At 45.3% G+C, this 23760-nt stretch overlaps 1 protein-coding gene across 1 annotated transcript; it reads left to right on the top strand.

The window, feature by feature from the left end:
• Positions 1-11423: 11423 nt before the first annotated feature.
• Positions 11424-14705, top strand: LOC136504779 (phosphatidylinositol:ceramide inositolphosphotransferase-like). Its single transcript, XM_066499778.1, has 12 exons — positions 11424-12013; positions 12139-12228; positions 12432-12518; positions 12627-12695; positions 13097-13177; positions 13274-13345; positions 13429-13489; positions 13579-13681; positions 13783-13878; positions 13955-14001; positions 14086-14210; positions 14302-14705. Exons 1-12 carry the CDS (start codon positions 11978-11980, stop codon positions 14374-14376), a joined length of 942 nt encoding a protein of 313 aa, XP_066355875.1. The 5' UTR covers positions 11424-11977; the 3' UTR covers positions 14377-14705.
• Positions 14706-23760: the final 9055 nt, after the last annotated feature.

Here is a 23760-nt window from a genome sequence, read left to right as displayed (position 1 = left end):
CTCGAAAGTCCTGGCATGACGCTTGGAGTCGGGCGCCTCGTTACCAAGTCGGTCGAGGTTGACGATGAGGGTCTCGGCCTCCACGAGAGCCTCGGCGTACTCGATGCATTCGACGTCGCAGTCATATGCATGCTCGTACGTGGACTCGACAGTGATGACGCCGTTGGGGCCTGGCATCTTGAGCTTGAGGTAGGTGTAGTTGGGGATCGCCATGAACTTGGTGTAGCACGGGCGTCCTAGGATGGCGTGATAGGTCCCCTTGAACCCAACCACCTCGAAGGTGAGGACCTCCTTGCGGTAGTTGGAGGGAGTGCCGAAGCAGACGGGCAAGTCGATGCGCCCGAGGGGTCGTGTGCGTTTTCCTGACACGATGCCGTGAAAGGGCGCGGCATTGCCTCGGAGCCGTGACTGGTCGAGCTCTAGGAGCTCTAGGGTGTTGACGTAGAGGATGTTGAGGCCGCTGCCTCCGTCCATCAACACCTTGGTGAGTCGGGTGTTGCCGATGATCGGGTCGACGACGAGTGGGTACTGCCCGAGGTTTGGGACATAATCGGGGTGGTGTAACACCCCAAAATTTGCCACTTTTGAAAATAGAGTTAAAATAATTTATTTGTGAATTATTGTGCGCATGAAAACATAGGAAAATAAAAATTTTCATTAATTTAAAATTTATCATAAGGTAGAAACGTGTTTGTTGCATTCATGCCGGTCGCACCTCGTGTTTCTATGTGCAAAATGTGTGTTTTTATACGTTTAGGAGACAAATATCTATCTCTAGGAATTTTCCAGCTTCTTTCTGGAATTTAATTCCTACCTCCTTCACCTTAATCTTTATGTTCAAAGTTCCCAACAATCTTTTTATGAGCTCCAAATACTTTATTTGGGTTCATCATGTTCCAAAGTATCTCTGAGAATTTTTCCCAAATTTTTGGAGATCTCGGAGTATTTTTCGTGGATTAAATATCAATTCTGAACTTTTCTAGAATTATTTTATCCACGAAATTAATCAATTCCGAAAATAATAAAATATCATGTTTTCCCATCAATGCTCAAAGCCCATGTGCAATAATCCTAATAAATCCTAAAGGCCCATACATTTATTTACTAATGGGCTTTAATGATTATTTAGGCCCATTAGTAAATGTAGAGGATGTAACATCAATTAGTACCATATCGCTAGTTGACATGGATGTGGAAAGTTTTTCTTCCTATATATATCAACCAACCCCTTGGGCAAAGCACACCAAAACTACCGTATGGGGAGCCCCTAGTTTGGGAAATCCCTCGTATAGTAAATTATATTTTTCCTCCTTCCCTCGCCGTCGTCGTCGTCGCCGCCACGCTGCCTAGCCCAGCCATACTCTCCTCGGCAACAAGTAAGTCCGCCACCGTCCCTACCGTTCTCCAACTCATGGCTACATCCTATCGTTGCTCCATGGACATGCAATCTGCTACTCATTGCCGACCGTAAACCATGTTTCAGCAACGCTAAAACCAAGGTCTGAGAAAACCTTCTTGAGAAGAAGCTTCATCAAGCCGTCGTGTCAGCGTTCTCGTCTCCTCGGCACCGGTTCGTTGCCGGCTTGGAATCGTCGTGCAAGCCGCCAGTTAGAGCCCTGTTGGTCACCATTGTTCATCTGCCGCACATCTGTCTCTAGTGAGAATGCCTCTTGTTGCTACCTTACCTTTTTCTATCAGGTCTTTGTGTTCTCCGCAGTCTGCACTCGCTTGTTTCATCATGGTGTATCTGTCTGCTTGCAAGGAAATCAGTTTCTGCATGTCGCCGTCGCTTGCTGTTTTGCACGTCGGCCATCCACCTCCGGGCACAAGCGTCCTTGCCAGTTGATGCCCAAGCCAGACTCATGCCTCTGTCCTCACCATAGCAAGCAGCTCCTGCACGTTAATTTCTTCACTGCCAGAGAGGAAATCATGGATCCTACAGCAAATTCACCAAGTACATATGCGTGCATCTGTATGTATCTTCTGCCACCTGTACCTTTCAAGAGCACACTCATCGTCTAGAGAACACATCTCGTCATGCAATCCAGAAGCAAGCAAGGCAACCCACACTCGTGCACTTTCCAATTCACATCTTATTTATTTTAGCTCTGTTTCAGTTCATTTGTTGCGTTAGTTTCATATCGCTATGATCTATGGCCTGTTAGCGCGCTTATCATGTCCACATGTGTATGCCTACGTACATCACGCAAGGCATGGAGGTTTACATGCATATGAGCAATCAACGTCACCCGTGCCTGCATGTATCAACGTCACCCGTGCCTGCATGTGTTGCACTGTTCCAATCTGCTAGTTAGCTTGAAGACGTCATATGAGGTCATGCATGAGTTTTATGGCCGTTTTTCTTTAAGAAAACAAATCCAGAAATACGCATCATCCTGAGCCGTCCGTTTTTAGATCGATGGCCCAGATTAAAACATACCCCTTCGCTGTTCTTTTTGCTAATTTTTTGGAAAATAAACCCGCAGTCCAAAACATGTTTATAGATTTTGTTTTCTTCATTTGAAAGCGCATTTTGTTTCGGTTAAGTCTAAAATACATTTTTCAGCTATTTACAGAATTGCCACTGATTTTGTTTTGGCCATAACTTTTTCGTTTTAACTCTGATTTGATCCGTTCAAATTGTGTTAGGTTTGTAATTTCATAATCTACGTGTTCATACTACTGTTTAGTATGTTTTTAACTTTTAAAATTCATGATTAGATTTAATCTATTATTCGATTAAAAGAAATTTTGTTTATTTCATATCTTCTACGTTTCAACTCCGTTTTGAGCCATTCAAGTTGCGTTAGATTCATAGCAACGAGATCTACGCATTAGTAATAGTGTTTATCATGTCACCAATACTGGAATTTTATGGTTTGAATCATATCTTAAATAACAATTATGCAACTAGGTTTTGTAAATAAAATATGATTTGTTTTACTTTAGTTTTATAATTCGAATCTAAATTTGACTTAATTCAATTTATATAAGCTTCTATATAGTTAAAATAAATGAAGCTTATAGTTTCCTTTTCTGCGTATAAAGCGAATCTATCGGTAGATGTATCTTTTTCACCGAAGCTCCGATTAGAGTGCTTTTCGCGTCTGTGTGTTCGTAGCGAGACGTAGATTCGTTTTACAAACTTTTCATCTTGATTTTATGTTTGGTGTATTGTTCTAATTTAGATCTATTGTTTGCTTCGTGTATGATTGTACGGATGTTTGTGTGGTGCTTTATGATTACGTCCAGTCGGTGAGATATACGTGGTGATCAAGAAGGAAGAAGAACGTTGAAGATTAAAGCTTACCGAAGGATCGGTGTTTTAAGGCAAGTATAGCATAGGATCATCCTTGTTGTCCTATACACCATTAATCACTTAATTCATACTGCATGTGTCTGCCTTGACTGCCACTAAGGATTTCCTAGTACTTTGTTACCTTGTACCTTGATACCTATGTGGCATTGCATTAGGTAGTATGATGCTAGTGCTCAACTACAACCATGATCTTGTAACTTGACTAATGGTATATGCAATAATCATTAAAAGATGCTTTTTAGCAACATGGAACAAAGGGGGCTAGAGCATTGGGTTATTTTATAGTGCTCTAGATTCCTCTCCCTAAGGACTTATCTTCATCCGGGACTTACAATACAGCTGTGAGGGCTATATGGCTCTGGCTTTAGCTCAGTATGAGGACCTTTTCTAGCTTGTTAGAGGTTACCTTTATGGCGCAAGAGGGGTGTGTTCCGGGTTGGATATAGTGTGGCCTCTATCCGTCAGTGTATAGGCTGCGCGTCATTGTGCCTGTCAGAAGGGGAGCCCTACATTCGTAGGTCACAGAATCCTGATCATGTGTTTATGGGCTTATGATAACTTTGTTGCCACCTAATTGCTAAAATCATGACTCATTAAAAGCTAATCGTAGTTAAACCAGTGTCAGCCTTTTGAGCCTCATGAACTCCATGTTATATTTGTTGAGTACGACATGTACTTACGCTTGCTTCATTTTTCAATTATTTGGATAAAAATCCTAGATGGGTACCAGATTGCTAGAGTTTAGAGGAATTAGGCTTGTGATCAACCAGTCAGTTGTCCCTGTGGATCTGGAGTCTTCGCCTAAAGATCAGAGTTGTCTTTACGCTGTCTAAACTCTGAGGTTATATTCTTTATACTAATACGCTATGTATTTAAGCATTGTCTTTTGATATTACCCTTATTTGTAGCTATATGTGAGATTTGACTTCCTAGGCTCATATATGGTGCGTATCTGGTTTTGTTCTTAAAACCGGGTGCTACAGGTGGTCATCCTGATCAAAGGTGATCACCTCCCGAGACCAGTCGAGGTACTGGGGAGTGGCCACCTTAACCGAGAAGACCTCTCGGCGCTCCTTCTTTTGCTGACACACCATGAGGCACGCTAAAGGCCCACCAAAGATCATGAAGGCGTTGTGCACCTCGGGGAACCCATCGTCCTTGTCGTTATCCCTGTCGCCGGCGCCCTTCTTCTTGGCATCGTCATTGGGGAGCCCGAGCTTGGTGTAGTAACGCCGGAGCATGGTGCACTCTTCGAGGGTGTGCTTCACCGGGCCCTGGTGGTAAGGGCAGGGCTTCTTAAGAATGTCGTCGAAGAGCCCAGGGCCTCTGGCGGGGCCTTGGGGATTCTTGCGATCTGCGGCGACAAATAGATCGGCCTTGAGGACCTCCTGCTTCCCATGGCGACCCTTTTTTATTTTCTTGGGGAGGTGGGGGGCCGAGGCCCCGGGGGCCTCATCCCTCCGCTTCCCCTTGGCATCATTGTCGGGGAAGATGGCCCTGACAGCCTCTTCACCCGAGGCGAAGTTGGTGGCGATATCGAGGAGCACGGCCGCCATGGTCGGTACATTTCGGCCTAACTCTCGAACTAGGTCTCGGCAGGAGGTGCCGGAGAGGAACGCCTGGACAATTTCCGACTCACCGACGCTAGGCAACTCGGTGCATTGCTTGGAGAAGCATCAGATGAAGTCTCAAAGAGACTCGTTCGGCCTCTAGCGACAACTCTTAAGGTCCCAGGAGTTCCCAGGGCGCACGTATGTGCCCTAGAAATTCCCGACGAAGACCTTTACCAAGTCGCGCCAGTTGTTGATCTACAAGGGAGGGAGGTGTTCGAGCCAGGCTCGCGCTGAGTCTAACAGGAACAAGGGGAGGTTGAGGATGATGAGTAGGTCATCGTCCGCGTCGCCTAGCTAACAAGCCAGACGGTAATCAGCCAGCCATAGCTTGGGGTTGGTCTTGCCGCTGTACTTTGAGAGGTTGGCTGGTTGCCGAAACCAGGTCGGGAAGTGGGCGCCGCAGATGGCCTTGCTGAAGACTCGAGGGTCAGGTGGCCCAGGTGAAGGACTGTGGTCCTCCCCACTGTCGTAGCGACCGCCTCGGTGCGGGTGGTAGCCTTGGGTGGGCCCATCATTGTCGTGGCGCCGTAGCCTGCTGACCACATCGTGGTCGCCTTGCGCCTTGCGTCGGTCGCTGAGGCGGTCGTGCACCGAGGGGGCCTTGTTGGCTTTTTGGTGCCTGAGCAAGCTCGGGATGAACCAAGGCCTCTCTATCCTACCGGGGCGGTGCCGTGGGTAGTTCCGAGGTGCCCCCGCGCCGTCGAGAGGCGGAACTTTTAGCCTGTTGTACCACGGCGGTCTCGAGGAGGTCTCGGAGCTCACCGTGGACCCATCGCCCCTCCGAGGTAGAGGGCTCAGACATTGTTCGGAGTAGCATCGTAGCTACCGCGATGTTCTAGCTAGCATGATTGAAGATAGGGGGTTGCTCACCCCCTTTGTTGTTGTTGATGCGGTGGTTGACGTGGTGAGCCCTCTGCCGAGCTGCTCTGCCATTACCGCGCCCCCGCTGCTCTTGCTCAAGAGTGTCTCAGAGCTGTTGTAGAAGGAGTCAGTCTTGTTTGACCTTGGCCTGAAGCTCATAGAGCTGCTCTAGGTCTAGGCATTGAGGTTCCTCGGGGGCGGGGTTCTCATTCCATGCTGCCGGGGGCTCAATGTGTGGAGGTGTGGCGTCGCCTGCCCCCTCATGGGGCGGGAGCGATTGCCTACCCCTTCATCCTCATCGCTCACGCTCGGCATCTCGAGCTCGACGTTGAAGCACTCACGAGTGGGATCGTAGGTGCCTTCATCGTCGGAGTCAGAGTAGCCAAAGTAGTAGTCGCTCGTGGCCATGAAGCAGCGCATGGCTTTAGGGTCGTGAAGCCCTAAGAAGTCCGCTCTAGTCCATGCCTCATCCTCCTCCAAGGAGTCAGCGTGGGTGTGGGTCGAGGTTGTGGCGATGAGGTCAAGGGCAAAACATTGGTGGTGTCTCGGGGGCGCTGCGTGAGTGGAAGCATAGGCGAAAGCGTAGGCGGCGGTGGCATTGCCCAACCCGAAGGGGTACGGGGACGGTGTCATCACCGGGCTCCGCTCCATTGGAGTCGACTCCTCAGGAGGTGGCGGGGCAGAGCTTGATGACGGGGCGTTGCTACGCGCCACCGGCGTCTTTCCCTTGCCCAGGCTTAAGCCAGACAGGTCCCTAGCCAGGGACTCTATACCAACAGCCGGGTATGGGATACTGGCGGAGCACGGTGCGTTGCCCTGAGCTCGCACGGTGTCGGGGTGGTCCCGCCCGCGTCGTGCCTAGTGAGCACGATGAGAGCGGCGGCCCGAGCGTCGCCTCCGCCTGGGCTGCTGGTGCGTGATGTCGTCGTCGGTCGATGGGGCTCTGGGTGGGAGGAGTACCATATCGTACTCATATCCTAGAGACATGAACTCTAGGCTCCCGAACCAGATCACCGTGCCGAGACACAGTGATCGTACGGGGTCTGCCATCCGGAACTTGTTGGGATGACTAAGCTGACACGCAGTATGACCCCTACCTAGCGCGCTAACTGTCGGTGTTTTTGGTTCGGGGGGTCCTCAACCGACTAGTAAAAGTGTACTGCGTGCCCCTAATCCCGGATGGTGATGTAAAGAGACACAAGGTTTATACTGGTTCAGGCAATAGGTGCCCTACGTCCAGTCTGAGAGAGCGATCTTGTATTCCTTGCACCGAGGTGCTTGTAGTAGGGGCTTACAAGCTAGGCGAGAGAGGGAGCTAGCCCTAGGTCTCTACGTAGAGTGCCGTGGGTTGCTTGAGATGTTGATCTCTCGCAGTGAGGGAGCGTGTGTGTTACAGAGTGTTGTGCGTCGCTTGCACGGGTGTCTCCTCCCCTAGAAGCGGCCCGGGCCACTCCCTTTTATAGTCGAAGGGAGGCACAGGGGCGGTACATGTATTTGCTACGTGGCGTTTTATGAGCAGAGGTGGTATGTCCGAGCCCTACAGTTCGTCACTATGGTGGCATGGTCGGTGGAGCGGTCTTGTCCTCGGTGCACTAGAGCGACGCGTCGGTCATGCCTGATCCTGTGCGATGTGGGAGCTCCTGTGGTGGTAGGCACGCCTTCTTCTGTTGGAGGCATGCTGGTCATTGTATGTTTGACCGGCACGGAGTGTCGAGGCCGGGTTGATGCGACGGTGCTGCTGATTCTAAGGCTATAGGAGCTAGGCCCTGTGCACGACGTGGGAGCTCCTGCAGCCCGACACAGGGCATGGCTCGTACTACGGGCGACATGCCGGTCCCAGAGCGCTGACAACATAGAGAGCCGAGGCCCAATCGATGTAGAGGCTAGACCATCGTGGGGGTGCTCGGCGAGCATGAGTCCCAAGGCTATAGGAGCCCAGAAGCGAATAACCAAGGCTTGGAGGGAGTAGTTGGTCTTATATGTCGATTCCGAGGCTACAGGGACCCGGACTTGACTTTCCATGCTACGCTGTCCTTGGAGTAGGGGTTAGGCAGCACAGTGCAGCACGGGTGTCAGCCGTGGGCATAGTGCCGAGCATAGCGGCCGGTAACCCCTACCCTATCCTGTCCTAGATAGCATGGCATCGAAGTGACTCCCGTCTCATTGGCCACTCCGCTGTATCATGCCGTCGTTCGGCTGACGTCGCGGGAGTGGTTGAACGTGTTAGTTGGACGTGACGTCTCATCAGAGAAGTTGGTCAAGGCGGCGATGACGGGGTTGATGTCGAGCTTGCCTCGAGCAAGTCGGTAACCGGGTGCTCGTCCGAGGTCTCATGGCGCGGGGCCTCGGGCGAGTCAGAGAATCGGTAACTCGTCCGAGGCCTTGCAGTGTGGGGCCTCGGGTGGGTCAGAGAATCGGTACGGTGAGTCGAAGAATCGGTAACTCGTCCGAGGCCTTGCGGTGTGGCGCCTTGGGCGAGTCAGAAAATCGATACCTCATCCGAGGCCTTGCGGTGCGGGGCCTCGGGCGAGTCGAAGAATCGGTAACTCATTTGAGGCCTCGCGGCGCGGGGCCTCGGGCGAGTCGGAGAATCGATAGCTCGTCTGAGGCCTCGTGGCATGGTTCTGGGCCGAGCCTACTTCGGGCGTGCCGGATATTTGTTCGAGGTGGGCCGGGCGGTCCAGCCGGGCCTCAGATGTGGCGGGTTTGCCTGCGGTTGTTTTTTGGTTTCGTTATTTACAAGGTTTAAGCAATTTTTTCGGTTCTTGCTTAGGGTACCCCTTTTTATGGTATCCGACAGTACACTACAAAGTTTTTCCCCAGTCGTTCTAATAAGGAGCAGCCGCTAAGGATTCCATCTCCCAAGTGTTATGGAGTCATCTCCAAGAATGGCACTAGTACTCGTAGCACAGTACACACCTTGGGGATGAGGCCCATACCTAGCCTGGTATGCCCCTCTTGCCCTTTCGGTAAACTGCTACAAACTAGAAAGAGCAAGATACTGGGCTAAGGCCAGAGCCATGTGGTCCTTATGGTTGTATTGTAAGTCCTGGGTTACCACTTAAAGATGAGTCCTTATGGAGAGAAACTAGAGCACCCTAGGAAAAGGCCCAATGCTCTAGCCCCCTTGGTTCCATGTTGCTAAAAAGCATCTTTTAATACCATGTTGCATATATCTTTAATTGTATTCTTTAATAAATATTAGTTGGAGCAAACTAAGCATACTACCCACATACAAAACCTAGAGGTAACTCAAGAACAGGATAATCAATATCAAGGTAAACAGACTCCAAGCGGTTCATTAACATATGCATATGAATTGAGATTGCATTAAAGTGAATAGGTAACAAGGAGCCTCATCTTATACTTGCCTTAATTCAATGTATCGCTACTGGTCTTGATCTTCAAAGAGTTGCTCCCGATCACCAACACAAAACTCACTATCTACTCGAGATCAAACAGCACCACACAGGCATCCATACACAAATGCATAGCAAACAAATATAATCTAATTAAAACAATACACCAAACAGTAAAATAGAAGTTAAAAAGGTTTTAAAACTGTTCTACGCGATGCTACGAGCACACAGACACGGAGATCACAAGAATCAGAGCTAAAACGAAGAAGTTAGGAATTAAACAAGATTTTCTTTAGTAAAATAATAGATTAAATCTAACATCGAATTTTAAGAGTTGAAAACATACGTAACAGCAGTATGAACATGTAGATTTCTCAATTATGATCCTAACGCAACTTGAACAGGTCAAATTGGAGTTAAAACAAACATTTTATGGCCTACAGAAGGTAGTGGCAGTTTTGTAGTTTTTAAAATGGACCTATACGTAATTTTGAATATAAACACAAGGTCTAACCTATAAAACTGCCTCTGTTGAACGGCGGGTTCTAATACTATAAAGTACAGGCCTTAAAATAGAAGAAAAAGGACTTGCTTTGAATTATTTTTGAACTTGGAAGGACTGCGGGTTCTATAACACGGATCTACAGGGGGCTAAGCGCAAAAGCGGCAGCTATTTGCTGACCAAGTCGTCATCCGCATGGTGTGCCACGCGGCGACAGGTGGCGGTCGCAAGTTGGTCCAAGGTGGTGGACCTGCTGACGTGGTTGTGGACCGATGATGGTGGACTCCGTCCACGATTCGCGGTGGACCGAAGGGGTAAGTTTTAATCTGAGCCGTCGATCCACGGTTGGACGGTCGAGACGAGTTGGAGAAATTTGGCCGGCCGGAACAGGACTCCGGCGCGGTGGTCCTCCATTGCAGGCGACGAAGCTTGTCGGCGGAGCTCGGAAAACTAGATACGAGCCACGGTTTTCAACGGGGAAAGCACAGGGAGGTCCAGCGGGCGACGACGAACTTACCTAGACACTTCTCTTGGGCGGAGACGACTCGATTACGGCGCAGGGCACGGCGGGGCGGACGGCAACCCGACGGCTAGGGTTTCCACCGTGGCGGCACGGCGACTCTGTAGCAGCGGCTTGCATTCGATTTGAGGGAGGGCGGCGCGGTACGAGCTCGGCTTATATGGGCGGCTTGGCGTAGCGCGCACGGCAATCAAGCGGACACGGAGCAGAGGCGGAGTCAACAGCGGCAAAGTCCGCATTGGACACGGCGAGAGGAAGGGGGTGGAACTGACGTGCGGGCCCAGCCTGGCAGTGAGAGAAGAAGGGAAGGAGGCGCGCGAGTGGCGTGGTTTGCTGGGTCGCGGCGAAGCTGGGCTTGCCTGCTTGGCCCACGCGTGAGAGGAGAACGATTGGAGCGGGCCGTAGGGAAGAGGAAGGAAGCTGGGCCACGGTGGAGAGCAGGCCTACGCTGTTGCGGCTACGGGTGAGAGTGGGCCAAAAACCAGAAAGGATGAGAGGGAGAGAAGAAATCTGTTTTCTCTTTTTTCTTTCAAGCATTTTCAAATCTTTTTGAATTAATTTGAAGTTTGCTTACAAACCACACAATGCAAAAAATATTGTGCAGCGGCATAAATGCATAAACATGTATGTAGACCTTATATTTGTTTTTATCTTAATAAAAAATATTACTTTTCTAAGATTAAATGCTCATAAATATATATAATTAAATCAATTCATCTAATTTAAAATGGTGGAAATTGCTGGGTGTCACATAGGGGCAGCCGGATCCACGCTCGCCGTTGCTGGGAACTGGCCGCCGACTGTTGTCCGCACAGAAGCTTCTCCGGGAGAGAGAGAGAGGGGGGGGGGGGGGGGGGGGGGGGGGGGGGGGGGTGGGGTGTAGAGGCCCAGCCGCCGCCGTCCTTGCTCTGGCCTCCGGCGTCGAGCTCCGGCGGCGGTGGCGTGGGAAAGGGGCTGAAGGCGGTGGAGGGGACGCCGCCCGAGTCGCCCGCTTGGGGAGCGACGCGGGGGCCACGCACGGTGTAGCTGCGCCATTTGGAAGCAAGCAGAATCGAAGGTGGAAAAGCTACCTTCCCCGAAGCCAGCGCCGCTGCTGGGAAAAACACTCTGTACAGAATCTCTGTCCCAGCACATACCCGCCGGCCGCCGCGTTGGATTCCAGAGCCGCGTCAAACTCCTCTGTCCGCGTGACGCGTCCAACCTGTCACTTGCCATCGTTCCGTTGACACGACTACTCCAATTCCCTTCTAGAAGAATCTCTCCCGCCCCCGGCCCCTCCCTTGCCTCCTCTGTGGTTCTGGGGAATAACCCGCCGCATGATTTCTTGCAGTGCAGACTGCAGAGGAAGGATCGAGGCAATCCATATTTGGAGAGGCCATTCGGATCCCTGGCTGGCTGTCTGGCTCCTCTAGATAGATAGATTCATCAGGTGCGTCGTGCGGCGGCAGCGCATGCGCATTCTCTCCTCTCCCCGTCTTCCTCTCTCCGGACAACCCGGCCGCCGCCCCCGCTTCTTCCACCCTCGTTGTTAGATTAGAGTACCGATATAGTCCTCCCCATCGGCCAGGAACCCTCGCATCTCGACATCCGATTTCTCCCTCCCTTCCCTTCCTCCTCTGCTTCCGGGGAGGAGGAGAGGAAAGAGACGAAGGGCGGCGCACCGGGAAGGAGGACGACAAGGAGGAGGAGGCACACAATCCTTCCTTCCTCTTGCACGCGGCTGGAGTCCTCAAGCCTCCTCCTTGGCCTTGGCTCCAATTCCGGGTGCCATAACACCACCTCTGCCGGCGGCCACCGGCAGCCATGTCGCCCTTCTACCTCGCTCGCGGTGCTTCCAAGGTCCGTGTGGATTGGTGATTGGATTTCATGTTTTCGATCGGGCCTCTGTTAAAAGGCCTCACCCCTGATTTCTGGTTGAAAAGTCTTGACTTGGATTTTGAGGATCGGGTTTATTTGGAGTGCAGCTAGTGAGAAGGATTACCTCGGAGACATCAGTCGAGCTCAAGATTCTCTCCGACAAATGGCGGCTTCTCCTCACTGGCCTCATTTTCCAGGTAAATATATATCCCGATTCTGATATTCCACTCTGTTCTCTCCCATGGGGTGATTCATTCATTCTTGATGCTTTTCCAGGGAGATAAATTTTTTTGTGTGTACTAATACTAAATTGATAGATGATCAGCTGGGCATTTGCAGTTTTCCTACTTACAGTTCCGTGTAATAATTCTTCTTTATTTTTTTTCAATGATATAAATAGTACATCCATGGTTTGGCCGCTCATGGGGTTCATTATTTGCACCGGCCGGGGCCCACTCTTCAAGATCTTGGCTTCATGATTCTTCCGGTATGTCTACAGATTGATTGAGAACCAATGCACAACATCTAACACTATTAAATTCAATACTGGTAATGTTTTCTTATTTGCGTTTTTTGTCTGCTGAATTTGATGTAGGAGCTTGGGAAAGAAAGGGGTTACATCAGTGAGACATTGTTTACATTCATCTTCCTCACCTTTGTATTGGTACTAATCTTTTTTTTTTCTTTTCCCTTCCGATGGCCATGGTTGCACATTGGGAGTTGGCTATTTGTTTTAAACCAACCGATAACTCTGCGATGTATACCCGAGGGATAACTATGCCATGCTTTATTCAACGCAATGTTTTTTTTAATGCAATGGATGCCATACTTTATTCACAATGTGTCTTTTACTCACATTTGAATTTTCTTATTGCTACCAAATTTTCTTCTTCTATTCCTGAAAATGCATCAATTTTGTTCAAATCTCCAAGTTTAAGTAAGCTAACTCAATTGTTACAGCGCTGATTTCAGTTTGCTATTTTTTCTCCCCGAAATGGACCAATCTTTCTCCTAGCTTCAAGTTTTGCATTGCTCAATTGTAACAGTTTCAATTTTGCTTTGCAGTGGACATTTCATCCTTTCATCCTTCAGACTAAACGCTTCTACACTGTTCTGATATGGCGCAGGGTTCTTGCCTTCTTATGTGTGAGTGTTTCTTTGTTGCAAGTTTTTTTATGTGATTTCCTGATCAGCCTTAGTTTGTATTCCACGACTTACTGGGTTTTTTTTTGGTTTCTTCAGGCTTCTCAGTTTCTTCGAATAATTACATTCTATGCAACACAGCTTCCAGGACCTAATTATCATTGTCGCAAGGTATCAGATTTTGTTATAAGTTGATTGCTATGTGCTATGTCATTATGATTTGGAAATACTTTTATTAATCTCGTATAATACAGGGCTCACCTCTGGCTAGATTACCACCACCCCAGAATGCAGCTGAGATCTTTCTGATTAATTGTAAGTGGTGATCCCCTATGCGTCAATATATCATGCCTCTCTTTTTGTATGTCCAAATATCCTGAGCTTGTTCTGTCATTTGACTACAGTCCCAAAAGGAGTGATTTATGGATGTGGTGACTTGATATTTTCATCCCACATGATTTTCACCCTAGTTTTTGTCATAACATACCAGAAATATGGAAGCATAAGGTGAAGATTTGTTCATTTATTTTCTTCTTGTTTATGTCAGCCCATTTGTGAAAGACATGTTGAATGATGTTTAAATCCTATTTTTTGTTTATTCATGTCAGGTTTTGTAAGATGCTTGCTTGGTTCATAGCTATTGCTCAGAGCCTTCTTATTATATCTTCTCGCAAGCATTACAGTGTTGATGTTGTTGTTGCATGGTTAGTACATATTTATTGAACTGGATGATTATGCCATGTTTCTTTTTCCCTTTGTTGACGTATCTTTCTTATGCAGGTATACTGTGAATTTGGTGGTTTTCTTTGTGGATAAGAAGCTTACAGGTGAGAAAGAATCTCCACCAGTGTTGGAATGATCTTTTCCTATGTGGTTCCATATATCACCAACACTTGAATTTCATCCTGTAGAACTTCCTGATCGATCAGTGGGGTCCACATCAGTACTTCCTGTGAGTACTAAGGATAAAGATACCAAGTTGAAAGAAGAAAATACGAGATTGCTGAACGGTAACTCTATGGATTCAGCTGACCGGGTATGAAATTATCATGACGAGATGGCTATAATTTTGTTGAACTATCTTGCTTATTACCTGAACTGAGCAATATTGTTATGTTGCGGTGCAGAGACCACGAACACAAATGAATGGAAAGCAAATTGAGAATGAAAGCCATGTTGATAGTGAAACTGTGAAATCATGATAAACTCTGATGGAGGGGGTTTTGTTAGCTAAAAGACGTTCCAGACAACTAAAGCAGACACATGGGATGCCATGCGCTTTGGTGCCTGCTCCTTGATGACTTCATGACGTATAGCTACGAAGGAAATAGTTTTACATCTCGCTGTTAGGCAGCAGAAGTTTTGTTTGCAAAACTGTACATCTTTCTCAGCTGTCTCATTGTAACCCCTTTTCTTTTTGGTTTCTTTCGTTTATTTTCCAGCTTGGAATTCAGATTCTTTATACTAATTGTGTATAGTTCTTTGCATGTGAACAGTAATCATATGGACAATAATATAAGATTGTCCTTGTTTTATAACTACCAGGTGTTATTATTCTAAGTCAACTTATTATTCAAGTCAAACACCTCTAGCGTAAAATTTCTTTTCTAAAATAAATTATTCCAAAAAAGTATAACTTTATTAAAAACAAGTGAACACGCTCTTGCTGACACACGTGTCTGAATACATTAAAAAAAGATTACATATATTGACATATAGTCCCTCTGTCCCTTTCTATGAGTTAGGTTTGTAAAAAAAATTTAGCAACATTTATCTCTAAATAAGTTTATTACGAAAATAGATTCGACGATCTATCTAATGATACTAATTATGCACTATAAAAATTAATATTATATATATATATATATATATATATATATAATGATACTAATTATGTACCAAAGATATTTATTCGTATATGCGAGCAAGATAAATGAATCTATTTAAAAGTTTTTTCTCCATGACTAGTGCCTAATTATTTAATTTTAATATTACTAATGATGCATTGAAACTATTTAGTAATATATTTATAAATAAGTTTCTATATTGATATAATATCTATTGATAAAGATACATAAAAATACTTTTTATTTATTTAGTAAATAGAGAGGAAGGAACACGGCGATGTTTTGCCGAGGTATCGGAGAGTCGCCACTCCCCACTAGTCCTCGTTGGAGCACCCGCGCAAGGGTGTAGCTCCCCCTTGATCCGCGCAAGGATCAAGTGCTCTCTACGGGTTGATTCTTCGACACTCCGTCGCGGTGAATCACCCACAACCGCTCATAACTTGAGTTGGGTCACCCACAAGCTCCGCCGAGTGATCACCGAACTCCCAATCACCACCAAACTGTCTAGGTGATGGCGATCACCAAGAGTAACAAGCATGAACTCTCACTTGACCACGATAAGCCTAATGAGAAGGTGGATGCACACTTTGCTACTCTTGATCTTCACTAATGAGGGCTCTCTTTGGGATTCTCAAATCTCAATCACCTCACTAGGATCTTGCTCTTCTTGGCACTCTCTAAGATGTTTCTCAGCTGTTGAAATGAGCAAAAGTACCTCCACACACGAGTGGAGGTGGTATTTATAACATGGGTTGAAAAACGAACCGTTATGTGCCTCTGCGGGTGAAAGGTCCTTGTATGGTTTTGGTAATTGAGTGACAACCTAGGTAGACTAATTGTGTTTATATAAGATACACAGGTAATTAGTCCACAGGTACATGTGTGTGAGCAACATATGCCATGAAGGTGAAAATGGCTTGGAGATGTTGCAAAGCTCACACATGTGATGATGAATGAGCTTAAATGCACATGAGACATGACATTGAGTCATGTGATGAAGGTGGAGAAGATCAAGACAAGACTTGGCTTGATGGACCGGTTGCAAGCGTGAAGGGCAAGTCGAAGGCTTTGGAGTGATGGACCGCGTGGCGGTGAAGCTTGAGCAAGACTTGGCACCGATGGACGATGGCAACGGTGAAGAGCAAGTAAAGTCAAGATCGATGAACCAATATGATCACGTGATGATATGAAGTGGATCATATCATTGTTGATCGTGTTGGTGCATGTGTTGCATCAACATTGGAGAAGATGGAATGGAATGCGCAAGGCAAAGGTATAACCTAGGGCATTTCATTTCACTGGTCATAGGTGTATAGAGAAGTTTATGATTGGGTTTAGGATAAATGGCCATACTATCAAGAGGGGCAAACTTGTTTGCATATCGGTCATCTAGTGCCACTCGAGTGATCTAACTTTGCATCGTCACTAGGATTGAGTGGCGTGGCAAGTTGAGTGGCTAATCCTTTGAAAAATGATGGTGAAAATGCTAACACACATACACATGATGGTGTACACTTGGTGGTGTTGGCACATTTGCAAAGGAGAAGTTGGTGATGAAAACGAGTGAGTCGCGCTGGTTACAGAGTGACTGGACGCGTCCGGTATGGTGACCGGACACGTCCGGTATTTGGCGGCGTACTCAGCAATCGGACGTGTCCGGTCGCCACATCGGACGCATCCGGTGTGAAGCAGAAAAGGCAGTGTTCGGCAGAGCGATCGATCGGACGCTGGCAGCGTCCGATCCGGTGTGACCGGACACGTCCGGTCGTCCGTGGGTGTCTACTAGACTTGACCGGACACTAAGGCTCAGCGACCGGTCAGTTTCTAACTGACGCATCCGGTCGGCCCTGGCGGCTTAGTGTATCGACCGGACACAGCGGCTGAGCGTCTGGTCGTTTCGTGCTGAGCGTCAGGTCCTGTTGTCAGAGAGCCGTTGGAGGCAACGATCGGACACATGGTGGTCAAGCAGCTACCGGACACGTCCGGTATAGCGACCGGACACGTCCGGTATGCACGGTCGGCGCATCCAGTGCTACGTCCGGTCGGCCCGAAAAACGCCAAGTGAAGGGGTAACGGCTCTATTTGTTCGTGGGGTTATAAATAGAAGCCATGGTCGGCCTTGGGCCGGTAGGAGAGCACACTAGAGCCTTGGTGGCTTGTGTAGTAGTGCTTGGGAGCCCTCCATCTCACACATACTTGATAGCGATCATCCGATTGTGTGAGTGAGCGATTCTAGTGCGATTGCATTGTGAGGTTGAATCGAGTGGCACTAGGTGATCGAGTTGCAAGCCGATGGTGCTTGTTACTCTTGGAGGTTGCCACCTCCTAGATGGCTTAGTGGTGGTCTCCGTCGAAGCCCGCAAGAAGCTTGTGCGGCGCTCCGGAGAAGAGCTTGTGAGGGGCACTTGTGCTCGCCCCACTGGAGTCGCGAAGAGCAACTTTAGTAAAGCGTGTCATTGAGCTACCCTCACTCAAGGGGTCGGTTCTTGCGGCGCCCGACGTGCAGGCTTAGCGGGTGATGCTAATTAGCCGTCGAACCACCAAGTGAGCGGTCGACAAAATTGGGACTAGCGTGTTGGCAAACACATGAACCTCGAGAGAAAAATCATCGTGTCAACCTTGTTCTTCCTGTTGATTTGCATCCCTATTACACAAGCTTGCAATTACTTTTATACATATTAAGCTTGTGTAGTTGCTCTTGTAATTAGATAGCTTATGTAGCTTGCTAATTACCTTCTTGCTTGTGTAGCATAGAAGTAGCTCCCTTGCGTGGCTAATTTGGTTTGTGTAACCTTGTTAATCACATTACTTAGTTTGTGTAGCTAAGTATTTGCGCTCTCTAATTTAGCATTGGTCGCCTTGTTATTGAGCATTGCTAGTGAGCTTAGTTGGCTTTGTGCTTTTGCTTACTAGCATGTGTAGGAGCTCCCTTGTTGCTTAAAGTACTAGTGGCATAGGTTTGTGTGGCCTTGCTCCTAGAATTGGTTAGGTGAGCTCTAGCTAGCCCGACACCTTTGTTACTTGATTAGTATCTTTGGAAGGTGCTAGAGAACATAGATAGAGGGGTGTAGTCTTGGCTAGACCAATTATCTTAATTCCATACTTGTTTCGGTTAGCTGACGCGATTAATTTTAGAAAAGACTATTCACCCCCTCTAGTCGCCATCTCGACCCTTTCATATGGTATCAGAGACCGGTCTCTCATTTGTGGTCTTCACCGACCCGAGAGGATGGCGTCTAATGGGCTAGATGTTTGTGAGGTACACATTTTTGATGGCACAAACTTTGCACTTTGGAAAAATCACATGCTTGATCATTTTCGTGCAAAGGGACCTAAATTTTGGTGGGTTGTCACAAGTGGTCTCACCCATGTCTTGGACCATAGAAATCTCACCAAAGCTTAAAGAGTTCTCTATGAATTTGATGCACATGCTTGTTGTTTTCTAATGGATGCTTTAAGCTTTGATTTGATGAAACAAGTAAACATCAAGGGAACCGCTCGTGAGATATGGGAGTCCATCAAGGAAACCTTCAGTGATTCCTCCACATGGGATGATGGCAAATTCAAGAAGGAGGATGAGCCCAAGAAGGAGGTGCATGAGTGTGTCGAGCATGATCACAATTTGGTGATTGTGAAAGATTGCTCCACCTCACAGTCAAGTGATGATGATGATGATCGATCTACTACAAGTTCACTTGACAAGGTTGATGATGATGCCACAAGTGTTGCAAGTGATGATGGTACCCCATGCACACTTGATGGTGATGATGGTTCATGCTCAAGCCATGATGATGCTACTACAAGCCCATCCACCACACCACATTGTCTCATGTCACAAGGTGACACTAAGGTATCAAATGATAATGTGGTTGATCATGTTGATTCATATGATGAGCTTGTTAGTAGACTTGCTAGCATGACCATGTCTTTAGAAAATAAGAAAGCTAAAACATTAAAATTAGAAAATGAAAACTCATTTCTAAAGAACACTTGTGAAGAACATAAGAAATTACATAATGCTTATAAATCTTCACTTGATGAGCTAAAATTGAATCATGAGACATTACTTGCATCTCATGATGAATTATTAGAACAACATGCTTCTCTCATTAAAGTGTTTACAAAGAAACTTAAAAATAATGAGAGCTCATCACATGGATCAAATGATCAATTGCAAAATGTTGCTAACCCTTGTGATGTAGAAAAGAAGCATGTATCCACCTCTTGTGATGATTTATTAGATATGCCATGCTCTTTACAATTAGATGCTTGTTCTACTTCAATGTCTTGTGAGACTAACCTTTTGAAGGAGAACAATGAGCTCAAAAATGAAGTGAAGAAATTGAGCAACAAGTTAGAGAGGTGCTACAACTCTCAAGTCACCTTTGAGCATATGTTGAAGACTCAAAGAAACTTTGGTGACAAGAGTGGAGTCGGCTTCATGACTAGCAAAGTCAATCATCAAGAAAGATGCAATGACATAAGTGGCATTGGCTTCAACAAGAGCAAGATCAAGGGCAAAAGATGGGGCAAGAGAAGATATGAAAGAGAGATAAAGAAGCAAGAACAAGAGAAGCTCTCTCATTTCATGTGCTTCAAGTGCCATGAAGTGGGACATCTTGCAAATGGTTGCCCCAATGAAGAAAAGCTCAAGTTGAAGAAAGAAGAAGAGAGGCTAAGGCATGTGAAGTGCTTCAAGTGCCGCACTTGGGGTCATCTTACCTCAATGTGCCCAACCAAGCAATTGGTGAAGCAACAAGTGAAGCCTCAACCAAAGCCACAAGTTGAGCAAGAGAAGACACCCCAAGTTCAAATCAAGATCAACCATGAAGATGGTAGTGATTTGATGATAAAGAAGAAGAAAACAAGAAGGGGTGGAAAGGCAAGGCATCCAATGCAAACTCAAGATGACAAGATGATGAGCAAGAATGAAGATGAGAAGTAAAATTATACTCACATCAAATGCTTCAAGTGTGGAAGTATGGGACACTTTGCCTCTAAGTGTACTACCAAGCTTGAGAAGAAGGCTCAAGCAATCCATGAGAGGCAAGGCAATGAGAAGCACCACATGAGCAAAGAAGAGAAGGCTCAAGCAAAGAGAAAGTGCTACTCATGCCGAGAAAGGGGACACATGGCACATTCATGCCCCCTAGGTAATATTTCTAAGCCTATTTCAATTGTTGATAATAATATGCTTAGGAAGGATGGTAATGGTACCTCATTGGTTGTAATTGCAAAACATCCCGCTATTCATACTAAGGATATGCCTAAGTATGTTGCTCCTAACTTGAGAGGACCCAAACGTGTTTGGGTACCATCAAAAAGTGGATGATTGTTTGTAGGTACCATCGGCATTGGAGACTTGATTCAATTGTGTTAATATTAATCATCATATGTTGAATCAATCATTGAAGCTTAGTGCATATCTAACCCAATGCTAAATGAAAATCGAATGAAGTCCAAGTGCTACAACATACAAGTGTCATATTCAAGTTGTTGGTAATTCATTGGATTATTTGATGGCTTGCAAATATTTGAGTTGAAGCTTGCTAGTTGGATGATCATGAGCTAACCAAGGTATATCTCTTGTTGATCATTTCATTAGGGTGCATATAAGTTGATTGAATTGAATATATATGCAATGTTGCTTGCTATAAGATGATTGAATGGAAAATTGCTTAGTAATCAAGTTTGGATTGAGTTGTGTTGGATAAATTCATGAGATGACATTTAGTAAGTGATTTGAATGGATATATGTCTTATGGAAGTATTCAAACAAGTTAGCTTCAAGTTTGATTCATATTTGAAGAAGAATAGCTCAATTGTTGAAATCTGTCATATATTACAAAATCTGAGCTAGCTGTGAACTTAGCCATGTTTGAGAAACCAAACTTATTTGATTGGCATGAAAATTGGTGTACATGCTCTAGACTTATGGTATAATATGCTATAGAAATTTCATGAAAATTGGATAAGAAATGCTTTGGTTTTGGAGTGGTTCTTGTCAGCTATAGTGCAGTAGTTTTCAGCATGTAGCAGTGGTGGAAGAATTAAAATATGACAGCAATCTAGAAGTCAAATGAAGCTCAAATTTTTACAGCTGCTAGATAACTTAAGTAAAGAACATCTCCACCAAATTTCGTGGTATTTGGATTTGTACTTTGGGAGATATGCTTATTTCTTTGAAGGGTACAAAATCTATCAGAAAAGTGACAAATGTTGGATTAATCAAGAGTCACTTTGATTGAAAGGTCCTCAAGTTAGAAACATATTTACAAGTGTTTGAAGTACCTAAGTTTGGGTTTGAGATGATCTAGAAGCATGACAAGCAAAGAGTACAAGGCCATTTGATTGTGGAGTGTATTTTGCACATATTTGGTACTCAAATTGGAAGATCAAGATCAAACTCAAGATGAAGTTGAAGTTTAAGTTCTAGTGACTATTGGAAATCATTTGGTAGAAAGAAAAGAACTTAAACAAGAAGAAAGAAAAGGACTTAAAGAAGGATTCAAGGTTACTCATCAAGTTAAGTCCATCACTTGGATCAATCAATCAAGTCATTTCAAGTGAGTATCAAGAATGATTCTAGGAGAGAGGTCACTTCTCCCTAGTGTAGGGGCTTGCCACCTATGTGTAGGTAAACCAAGTATGGTACTTGGAAGGCTAACATGGAAGTGGTGATCCGAGGAACATTTGAGATGCTTAGTTGAAGCAATCAAAAGGGGTTGATCAAGAAAAGCAAGCAACATCCAAAAGAGAGCTAATCATGATATTTCAAGTGGTATTCTCAAATTGATGCTCTCATGCAAGCAAAGATTAAAAGATAAAGCAAGTCAACCACAACAAGAAAGTGCACTTGATCATAAGTGGTATTCATTTCATATGGGTGAAGAATGAAATTCGACATGGCATCTATTGGTCTTCACAAGACTTATAATTAGACTTCACATTGCTATTGGAGTAATGAATTAGAATCTATGTGACAATCCTCTACTCCAACATAGCAAAGGTATCATTATAATGTGCATGATCATTTCATCCCTTACTAGTATGCAGTTAGTGCATATAGTACATGCTTCATAGGATCATGCATAACAAATGAAATGTTTAAATTCATAGCCTACCACTATTGTTTGAATGATTACTTGATCTAGTGGTTAGTACATAAATTTGTTCATGAGCTAGTGAACCCAAGTACTTGACTTAATTTGGATTGCTAACAAGTGACAAGTACAACATTGGCAAGATAACCCTTGCAAGAGGTGTGAAGAAGCTTGTCATTGGTTCAAACCAGACTTGGAAGCTTAGGCAAATCAATTTAGTTCAAGTCAATCATAGAAGCTCATGATAGTGATAAGAGTATAAGCACAAGACAACAATGCAAATGAATATCTAGTTTGTATGTTTCAAGTGGTATCTAGACTCAAGTATTTCATCAAGATTTCATAAGTGATGCCTAGATCAACTCACAAGTGATATCCTATAAGTGGTACTCATGAAGATAGCAAATGTTCAAGAAATGGTCTTTATTGATAAATCAAACAAGTGGTTCCATACTAGAAGATTCTTTCAAATGGTATTCACTTCCTACAAGTGGTATCTATACATAGTATCAATCATGCAAGATGATGGTTCCACAAGTGATCCTCAACTTTAAGTGATCGTCAAATGAAGAATGCATCCCTCACCTACAAGAGCTCAAGTGTATAAAATGGATGACCCATGCTATCACATAGGGGGAGGTGTCCCACAAATTGATCACAAGATCAAAAATCTTATGTGTGGTATCTCAAGAAGCCCTACACAAGATACAAGTGGTACAAGCTACAAGTGATATTTACAAATGGTGTCATTCCAACAATCAAGTGATGTCCATAAAAAATGCAAGATTCAAGCCTCAACCATCTACACTAAAATGCATACCCTTGCATCAATGAGAAACACACCTTTATGGAAATTGATGACAAAGGGGGAGAGATTGTACAAAGATATGAAAGCTTGATTGAATGGGGGAGAGATTGTACAATGGGAGAAATGAGATATAGAAATAGAGGTTGGACATGAACATAGACAAAGAGGGAGCAACATTGGATAAAAGAGATGGATCACAATTCTTGGACAAGAGAAGCACACAAGTAGGGGGAGCAAGCTCATGAACTTTAATTGATTGCATTTGATATGTGCATATTCATGTGCTTGCTTGCATTGCATAAGCTTTAAAATTCAATATGCATGCTTGTGTGGTGTATGCTAATTGTAGAACTTGAATGATGATTTGATAACTAGCATGTATAGGATGATAGCTAGACACTTGGTATGCTTTTCAAGTAATGCTAGTACCTTGCTTTTAATGTTGATCTCACAAGGTATCTAGTGCTTTTTATTTCCAAGTGTTATCTAGCTAACCATGGTGCTAAGGATGAACTTCAAGGTGCAACTCCGAGTGGTACACGCTTCAAAGGTTTATTCTATACACCTTAGCATCATTTTGTAGTAATTACTCTCCCACATTTTTAATCTATGCATATGTGCGAGCTTCAAATTAAATACTCTAGCACATATGTAGGGGGGAGCTAATACTACCATCTTGGGTTTGTGGTACTTGTCCAAAATCATTTTCACATGGTAAAATTGCTTGGGCAAGCAACATGAATCCAAAAGAGCTTAATTTCCATATCTTTGTAGAGTTGTCATCAATTACCAAAAAGGAGGAGATTGAAAGGTCCTTGTATGGTTTTG

The sequence above is a fragment of the Miscanthus floridulus genome, chromosome 14 (assembly GCF_019320115.1).
Source record: "Miscanthus floridulus cultivar M001 chromosome 14, ASM1932011v1, whole genome shotgun sequence".
NCBI lineage: Eukaryota > Viridiplantae > Streptophyta > Magnoliopsida > Poales > Poaceae > Miscanthus > Miscanthus floridulus.
The sequence above is the reverse complement of the archived record's forward strand: the minus strand, read 5'-3'. Positions and strand labels throughout refer to the sequence as shown.